Consider the following 10,012-nt stretch of genomic DNA (forward strand, 5'->3'; position numbering starts at 1 on the left):
TTATGCTCTTCCAAGAACTATTTTAGCACTACTTTGTTGTTTGCTGAGCCAGTACAAGCCCTCTTATTTCCGAGTTAGTTTGCTGGCGGAGTTACTTTGTTTGTTAGCGGTGGTGTAGTCCCCTGGGACTAGCCGTTAAGATCTGTCTAGGCTCATTTCTGGCTGTCTTCTACCTAGCTCGCTTCTATCTTACGTACAGATCGTTTATCACTTTCAATTCGTTAAACTTATGCCTGGTCTCCACCGTATCTCCATAAATTAATATCCAAATATTTATGAAACATTTTGGATGTGACCTAAAAAAAGGGTACGGTCATTTAGCAAACATCGATACATGGCTGAATATATCGACACTTGTTGTCGTAAAAATCATACCAATTGAGTTCGGACTCGCTTCATCTTATGGGTCCCACTTGTTGTTCCACTAAAAAACAAAAACAAAACAATGCGTCGTTTCAAAAATAAATTTAAACATTTTGTTTAAGTCAATAGACCATTCACAGAAGTCAAATCAACACTTGTGCACACAAGTGCTACAGAATTTAGCACAATGGCTAAACAGATGTCCGGCCCCGCTCGAAACACAATTGTGGTTGGTGTGGGGGTGTGGGAACTGTGTATAAATAGCAGTGCAATTTTTTGTTGGCTTTAAGTTCTTGTCAACTGTCAATATGCTGAGAAAGTTTGGGTTCCTGCTGCTGATACTTGCGATTAATCCGGGGGGTTGGACTGGAGTGCGCGCCCAGAGACGCTGTATGATTGCTCGAAACGTTGTCCAGAATGCCCGACGCATCTTCTTGTTGCGTAATGCCCAGAATCAGTGGTCTCTCAAGCGCACAGATAGCTCGGCTGTTGGCGAAGTGTTGCGGTTGTACTGCAACGCAACCACCATTACACCGTCCACCTGTCAACCAAATGGGGCCTTTAGACCGCCTATAGCTACGGCTTGTCCAAGACCACCGTTTCCTAGCGCTATACCTATTGTGGACCGCAGATGTCGGGGCACAGCCTATCAAGTGGGTCATCGGCTTTTCGGGGCTATGCATGAGCTATACCGTTCGTGTTACGACCGAAGGCAAATGCGTGTGATGTATGTCGATCATCGTGTCTTTGGCAAGAGTTTCAGTGAGTTTTTACAAAGATTTCGGCGCTTAAAATATATCAGTTCTCATTGTATTTATCCATCATACCTAGTTCCACAGCGGCCTTGTGTCGCTTGGTCAGCCGACGGAGTCATCACACCAGGCCAGGAGCGCGCTTTCTTGCGGGGCAACATATACGCAACCTTCCAAAACTTATTTGGCGTACGCAATCGCTACATCAGCAACAATCAGGTCACAGTTATCAATCGTGGCCATTTGGCCGCAGCAGGTGACTTCTTCTTCGGCGACCAGATGTGCGGCACCTTTAAGTATGTGAACGCAGTTCCCCAATTCGCCAGCATAAATGATGGTAATTGGGAGGCAATTGAACGATGGATTCGCAGTCGTCTGCCTGTCAACTCCTTCTACAATGTGCGCACTGGAGCTGTAGGGGTGCTGCGACTCGCCGACGAGCGTTCGAACCCACCACGCATGAGGGATGTCTTCTTGGGTAACAGGCGCTTCCCCGTCCCCTTGTGGATGTACAAGAGTATTCGCAATGCCCAAAACCAGCCACTGGGCGTTTTCCTCACCCTCAACAATATTTATGCCAGAGCTATGCCGGCGCCTCCAGCGTTCTGTAGACGAGTAAATTGTCCATTGCAGTTGAATAATGTCGTCAGTAGAGGTTTCACAATGTGCTGCAATCCGGCGACTTTCAATCCTCCACACTAATTCCAATAAACCGAGAATATTTCAGTGATTATTCTGCATGCATTCTCCGTGCATTTCATTGATATATTCAGAGAGAAGTTCGAGCATTTGTAAAAATATATAACTAAAGCAAATAAAAAGGCACATTCAGGCACATGAATTGAAAGGTAATGGAAGGCGTAACTCCTAAATATCTCCACATCGATATGACTTCTTAAAATGCTGACACTTCTTCCTCCACCTATTGAAGAAAACCATTTTGATTGTGCTTTCAGCAATTTATCTTGTTCTATCAAAAGTTACTTCAGCGAAAAGTTGTACCTGAAGCTCTACCTCTTCAATCTCACTCAGAAAGAGTTATTCGAATCGAAAGTATATTACGTTATTGATGGCATTCTTGCCAAATTTCTTTTGAAATCAGAACTTGAAAACATTTCCACCGTCCCTTTTATCTACTGTACATATAGGATTATTCCTTATCGTCCCTTCCTTATATAGCACAAAATATTAAACCAAGAACGTAACTAAGCTCATGCCATTGCAACTGCATTCTTTCTACATCCATCCAAACTCAACCTCCGCCATTTGGTTGCATTGAGCACACGTGCTCGCTTTATTGCCCTACCTATGTTTAACATCAGATGTCTGTCAACTTTGGAGCACAAATCCAATCGGTTTCACCTTATTTTTGGTTAACAATGGCCAATAAGCTTGCGGGCCAGAGTTCGATGCTGCAAACCAAATAGAGGGGCAGCCAACCTAGTGTGGCATGAGCATAGCACTTCAATTTCATGTAATCTCTTTAAATGTGAAACAAACCGACAAACGAATACCAATCCACTTCAATCAAACTTAAAAGTTTGTACAAACAGTCCGCTCGCTGTGTAACTGGGAGAAAAATCGAAAACTTAAATGAGTTTCAATAACGTGTGCAAGAGTGTATTATGTATCCAGAAAGCGTGTGTGTGTGTGTGTGTGTGGTGTAGGTGTGGTTGTGGGTGTGCACTTCATTTCAACTGTCATTTCAGTTACTGTTAAAAATCGTATATCTATTAGAGCGGATTGCAGTGAACTCTGCTCGAAGCGCTATCTCAGTCGCGCTGGCTGTAGTTGTGGTTCTGGTGCTGGGTGCCACGTTATTTGATTTCATTACGACCGTTTCCAGTAACAATTTTTTGTTTTGTTGACACACATACACTCATACTCATACACACACATACACATATGTACGTGTATATGCTACATTCATGAAGAGGAGAGACAGTGCGCGCTTTTTATTACTTTTCATGTGTACAATCAAACATTGATGTCAGAATTTAATATGCTGTATAAATCGTTTTGAGCCATTGACACATTCATGCGTTCGTTTTCCATAGAATGGCAGGATGGGACACTCTTACATAGCCAGTGTCTGTGTGTTTGTATGAAAAAATATTTATATTTACACGCAATACACATACGCCCCTTTGTATTGCTTCCTACATATTTTTCCTTATTTTTTTGTATATATACTTGTATTTTTTTCTGTTTGGAAGCGTATAAAAAATTTCACTCTTATTGCTTTTGGAAGCTTTTCCATGGTTCACATTTCATTTATTTTCACTTGCAGCCGGTCGTTATGAAGTGGGGAGTGTGTGTGCACTTCACAACTTAATACACTTTATTATTGAAAATATTTTTTATTATTGGGGTGTGGCGGGGACTGTGCTGGAGAGCTTCCTAGAATTTGGCCCTGACGTGAGGCACTCGACAATTTGCTGTTGTTGTTGTTATTTGTTTGCTTCATGTTTATTGTTGTTGTTGTTGTTATTATTGCTTGGCACATTGATTTGCTGCACTCAATCCATTGAAAATATACAAAAGTGTGTGCGTTTGTATATTTAAAACTTGCTCTACAATTCACTTAAATACCCTACACACCTTCTTTATACATTCACATTTGATCAATGAATGTAAAAGATAGTGTAAGGCCTTACAGGCTTCATTGTAAAAGTCAGCACAGAGAAATTTGAAATTTTATTTATAAAGCTATTGATTAAATAAGTAAATAAAAGATTCAGTTTGTTCAAATAGAATTGACCATTTCGTATAAGCTATATCAGGCTATTGGGCTGTTTGGCAGTGTGATTCTTTTCTTTTTTAAGAATATTACGATTTTTTTTACAAAAAATACGCTTAATGTCCAGTCAATTTATTTATGGTTTAGATCGAAATTTCACTTAAATCTATCAAATTTTATCCTTTTTTGACTGTATAAACCAAATTTCTGCAAAAATGTTTTGACTCAAGTTGCACAAGCTGCATTTTGCCTTACAAACTAACTTCCTATCTACATATTTGACTGTATGAACCAAAAAATCTCTAAAGACGTGTTTGTTTTAGTCGAAAAAGTTCCCCCAATGCGTAAGCGTTTCATTTTTGTTTAAATACAATATTTAATGGTTTAATAAAACTATTTGGTTTCATAGGAGATGCTTTATATAACGAAAAATTCGATTTATTGTAACTTGCTCAAACAAATTTCTAAAATTGATTTATTGATTCATTTTTCTTCTAACAATTTTGTATTTATGAAGATGGGACCATAACATACTAGGCTTGAATACTTGAATTGGCTAAATATGCTTCAATTATAGTTTGCAAATTTCTTCTGAAAAGTCTCTATGTTTCAATAAAATGGCACTTTTTTTTTGTGAACGGTAGCGTATGTCATAGTCGTGTTGGCCCAATTATAGCTTCCAATTTTGTATTTTATTTTTGACTGTTAAACGAGATTTTGATATTCATGTTGCATGTTGCTGACTTTTGAAGTTTGGCAGAAGCAGTAGCAGGGTCAGGAGGCAGAAGGCAGAAGGGGGCGGCAGCAACGAGCAACTCTATGAAACTTTTCGCTTTTGCTTGTTTTTCCTTTTTGTTTTACCAATGTTGCTGCTGTTGATGCTGCTTGTGTGTTTTGGGCGGGGAATGGTGAAATGGAGTGGAGGGGGGTATTGTTAAATAATTTTTTTATGAGCAATGCTAAAGCCTTGCATTGTTTATTTTAATTTGCATTATTTTTTGAGGTTTTGCGTATTCTGATTATTGCCCAATTTTTTTTTCTCTCCCCACCCCGCACTCTCTCTCTCTCTTGCGCTGTCTCTGTTTATATATACGGGTATGTGTGGGTGTGTGTGTGTGTGTGTGGAAAAGTTTTTCACTTTTATATACCGTTTGTTCGCATTTAACATGACCCGAAAAAAAAGTTTGCAAATTATGCAAATGGGCTGTGTGCTCAACTTCTGGCCGTATATCCCACTCGACTGACTGCTCGACTACTTTGGCTGCCTTTTTTGCATCGTTTTAATGAACTGCGAGGCTTTTATGCGAGAATCCCCCCCATTTTATTTGTATATGTTTGTTGGTTTGTTTGTTTGTTTGTTGGTACCTTTGTATCTCTCTCTCTTGCTCTTGAAACCTGAATTCAATTAAGCGTTCTTGCTACTGTTGTCGGTGTTGTTGCTGCTGCTGTTGCTGTTGTTGTTGTTGCTGTTGCGGTAACTCAGCCAACGGCTGCTGCCTTCTCAGTCACTTTATTTATATCCCCGTGCTGCCTCATTTGCAAAAAGTTTATATGTACGAGTAGATGTGTGTGTGTGTGTGTGTGTGTGTGTGTGTGAGTGAGCTGTGCGTGTGCATGTGTCAGTTTGATAAATGATATCAATTTCTTATGGACTCACAACACTATAGGCGTCAAAGTTTGTTTTAGAATGTGCTTCATTTTGTTTGTTTGTTCCTCTGTACGTTTGTTTATTTTCTGCCTCTCGGTGGCGCTGCTCGTATAGCCACTCTGACATCGTCATTTGCCAATTTGACACTTTTAATACCTCCCCCCATCCTCTCTTCCCTGTGTCGCTCTCACCTCTCTCTCTGGCTTGGAGCTACTTGAATTTTAAATGCCTCCTCCTCGCTCGACAGCTCAGCGTATGAATTTTTAATGGCCGTCTCTTCGAATAGCAAAACCAAGTCCTCGTCTCGGTTAGACTGTGGATTTCAATTGCTTTTGTAACGCTTATTGCTATGCATTTGATTGCAGTGGTTACCACCACCATCAGGTGGCAACTTTATCTGCAACGCAGGAGCAAACAAAAGAATTCCTGATGGCCCCAACAAATTTTATATAAAATTTATTAGGTCTGGCACGCTGGAAATTTACATTTGTGACTTTTTTGTGGGCAAGAAACTTAACTTTTTTCAGTAGTTTATAGTGTGTTTATGACTTGATTATATCTGCCAGGAGATAACAGAAGGATATATTCTAGAGAACTGTGCAGCAATCAACTTGTTGGGGCTTACTCGTATATACGAGTACCAAGAAGATATTTTCTTTTATAAAGAATGTATGATCGATTTAATAGTAAAGGGTGTTCAAAGCAGACCAATTTTTAATAATTAGTTTGGCATTTAGGGCAAACAAAATTTTTGAAAATAAATTTGTAAATTTTGCTTTCTGAAAATTGCATAATTTTGTCTATAAAATAACAGCATGTCTGAATGAGTCGCCAATTGAAACTCTCTTTTAATTCCAACACAACAAGCTCTCCAAGACCCCTTACTTTTTACAAATTTCTCATCAACACTTTCTTCTGCATCTTCTTGGTTTTGGACACAAAAAGCAAACCTGCACCCATTTTCCTTATCGACTGGCCTGTATACATTAGATATCCAAAAGCGTGGTCCTCCTATTTGCGATAACTTAAGTATTTCAAGCGTTATTTAATTTACAAGCCAAAGTCATAAACTAAGATTCATAACGAGCAGCAATTACCAGAAAATTTAAAAAAAATCAAATAAAAATGCAAGCGCCAACTCAAAGATACATTTTCCATTCGAAGGCAAGGCGTCCTAAGGCAGCCACAACTATTAGCCCAGAAAAACACATAAAGATACTAAAAAACAACGCGAGCACATTAGCGACCCAGGCGAGACCACCAAGTAGCCGGCCGGCTGGCCGGGCTATATGTGTGTATGTATTTGAGCGACAAGGTAACAAAAATTGCCGCCAGCCAAAAAGTCTTAACACACGCAGACACTCGAGACAGTTCCCATAAGCCGTATGTAAATGACAGTCTTAGAGAGGGGCAGAGTCAGGGGACTGGAAAAACTTTCGGCCACTAATCTATAATGCTGTCAGCCATTAAACAACTGAGAAACCAAATTTGTAACTCATTAAAGCAAACGAAACGGCAGACCCAGAAAAAGAAAAAAATGAACCTGCCCGAGTGAATGACTGATAAATGCCACTCGCATTGCCTGTCTCATTTGGGCTGCCAAATAATATTTAATTATAAACAAATAAACGCAGCAGTTGGAGCCGCTACGTCGGCGACCCTAACCCGACTCGACCCAGTGTGGCCGGCGGGGTTATGTTTGAAAGCCTCAAAGTTTCTCTGTCTGCCTCTCTGTGTGTGTGTGTGCGTCTTGGTGTGCGTCCGTCTGATGGTCGTAAAAGGTGTAGAGTGATTAATTATATGTCAAGGAATTAAATCAAATATTTGAGTTGTCACAACGAATGGTTCCATTTTAATTTTCTCTGGGACCGCACGGACACAGCTGTGCGCTTTGGGTTAAACAAACGTAGCATTCTTATTGTTGTCTCTGCTTATCGTCGATGTCGATGTCGTTGTCGTTGTCGTCGTCGTCTTCGACGACCAAAAATAAATCACGAAATGCAAATAAAAATGACTTTAAAAATGCCATAATAATTTTTGTACTAGCCCGGCATGAAAAATTGAAAAACCAACGTAACAACAAAGAAATCAAGCATAAGATAACATAATCCCCATTTAGCCTCAAACCATGTGCAACCTTTTGGTGCGGTCTGGAAAAGCAAAGCAAAGCAAAGTCAAGCCAAGCCAATCCAAGGCAGCAGAAGCAGCAGCAGCGACAGATAGTAACCGTCTGTCTGTCAGTCAGTCTGTTAGGGAGAAAAAATAAAAAAACATTAGCATATATCAATGCCAAATGCAAATAAATCATCAATAACATTTTCTCTACCACTTATGCACCACTTACAGATACATACTTACCCACCAAACGTTGAAACGTGCGGCACATCGTTCTGCTCTGACTGACTGAAGTGACTTTGGAGTGCAGCTGCATTTTCCGCGACTAACCTCGGCCGGGAAGGAGGAAAGAGGAAGGAAGGCAGGCAAGCAAGGAAGGAAAGCGTGGAAAAAGGAAAAACGCCAACGCTCCGGGCTGTCTATCTGTCATATATGCATCATATATACATACCTTACATACCTACCTATATACATACATACATACATACATAGCCATGTACATACATACTCGTACATATGTACATATAAACGTGGCGTTGCCTAACTAAAGCGCCTTGCATAAATTTACCGCAGGCAGCGAAGCGCTCAAAAAGGATAAACGAGAAAAGGCTGGAAAAAAAACAAAGTTGAGAAAAAAGTGTTCGTATATATATGCATATTTGTACTGAGCGAGAGCCAAAATGGAAAAGCAAACATAAAGCAATTTTATGCGTTTTTAAAATACGGCAATTGACTGAAACAACAAAAGCAACGCACTGTCGCTGGCGGAGGAGGAGGAGACGGTGTCGGAGTCGTAGTCGGAGTCGGAGGTCGAGGAACGAAGTCAGCAACACACAGAAAAGTGGTTCGAATTCTTTAAACTCGCTGCAAAAAAAAAACATAGATACCTCTATAGTCCACTTTGTCAAGGGGTAATTTAAAAATAAAATAAATAGAAATAGAAATAGGACCTTCTGATTAGGTAGATGAACTTTTATTATATTTATTGATTAAGAATTCGTATAAATGTAGGAGCATTTCTTAGCTAGCTAAGTTTCAGATTCAATTCAAAGAGTAACAAATCTAAGTATATAGCGAAGAAGGCCTAGTAAGTGATGTAAGAAAATTGAATTCTGGAAATCGTTTATGATAGGACCATTGCCCTATGTTTGTCTATAATTGTTACTGAGAAGATTTCCAACCAGTATTTAAGTCTATGGGCGATGTCTCAACAAATGATATGCAATAGCCTGAAAATGTAGGAATATCATTGAAGCATTTCTTAAAACAGCTTTTCAATTATTAATTAACTTTGATATTCAATTAACACCGAACATTTGCACCGATTTATTCATCGTCCAGTTAAAGTAAATTTACTTTTCAATAATATAAAGCCTAAAAAGCGTTTCCAGTTTTTTAAGGTTATTCTTTTTAGAGTGTTTCCGTTTTCTTTCTTTTACTTCAAAACGAAGATTTAAAATATAAGTTATTACCAACTATTTAAATTATTTATTTACGCAAACTATATAAACAGAATATTAGTGCTAATATATAGTTGAAGTTTTTCAATTATGAAAGAAACTTCAATTTTCTATAAAAGCAAAACATTTGCAATCTTAGTTGTTTTATTTACTGTATAGTAGTTTATCGCTATAAACTAATTCCACATTTTCGAACTTCCTTTTACATAGTCTTTTCTATTATTAACTTACTTTTGTGATGACAAGCTGATCGTAAAGTCCTGGTAGTAACTACTACAAATTTAAGTCTAAATTGACTATATCTGGATACATTAGTTTCCTTAAAAGGTATCAGTATTGTCTAAGCAAATAAGCATCAGAGCATTAAAAACACTTCTTTTTGTTCAAAAATATTCAAAACTGCGGAAATAAATCAAATTAGAGAGCGCCATAGAACCGTATTCCTTAGTTTCTTATCAAACGCAATGCCAGGCAGTTGTCAAGAAGACAGTACGTAGCTTTAGTAAAATTTCTTTCAAAAAACTACATCTGACCATACCGTTTTAAAAGTGCCTTTCCAAATTTGTTATCAGCCACTTGAAAAATCACTCATATACCAGTTGTAAATCGTTTTGTGCTGCCAGTTTGATGATTCGAGCCACTGTGCGAAGTCAGGCGAAGGAAGAACAGTGGAAAATTCAACAAAACCGCATATGAGCACGGTTTTCCAAGGGTTTTTCGGGGAGCGCAACAAATCAAATACAGAGCGCAGTGCCAAATCGGCAGGCAGTCGGGACCACAGCAGCAGCAGCAGCAGCGGCAGTGGCAGCAGCGACTACAACAACAATAACACGAACAACAACACGTTTGATAAGCAAACGCAGCGAGGCAATAAGGGCAAATGCTTGATGGTTTGTTGACGACCAACACAAAGTTTTTAAGCGTGTAAACATTG

The 10,012-nt window shown here is 39.1% G+C and overlaps 1 protein-coding gene across 1 annotated transcript; it reads left to right on the forward strand.

The window, feature by feature from the left end:
- Nucleotides 1–671: 671 nt before the first annotated feature.
- Nucleotides 672–1,817, forward strand: LOC115630749. The gene is made up of 2 exons (XM_030527404.1): nt 672–1,125; nt 1,195–1,817. The coding sequence occupies exons 1-2, from the start codon at nt 672–674 to the stop codon at nt 1,815–1,817; spliced, it is 1,077 nt and encodes a 358-aa protein (XP_030383264.1).
- Nucleotides 1,818–10,012: the final 8,195 nt, after the last annotated feature.

Source organism: Scaptodrosophila lebanonensis, unplaced genomic scaffold, assembly GCF_003285725.1.
Source record: "Scaptodrosophila lebanonensis strain 11010-0011.00,11010-0021.00 unplaced genomic scaffold, SlebRS2 tig00001410-arrow-pilon, whole genome shotgun sequence".
NCBI classification, from domain to species: Eukaryota; Metazoa; Arthropoda; class Insecta; order Diptera; family Drosophilidae; genus Scaptodrosophila; species Scaptodrosophila lebanonensis.

Coding starts and splice junctions, on each gene's coding strand:
- LOC115630749 (XM_030527404.1), top strand. CDS start 672: ATGCTGAGAAAGTTTGGGTTCCTGCTGCTGATACTTGCGATTAATCCG. Junction 1,126..1,194: donor TGTCTTTGGCAAGAGTTTCA/GTGAGTTTTTAC, acceptor CATCATACCTAG/TTCCACAGCGGCCTTGTGTC.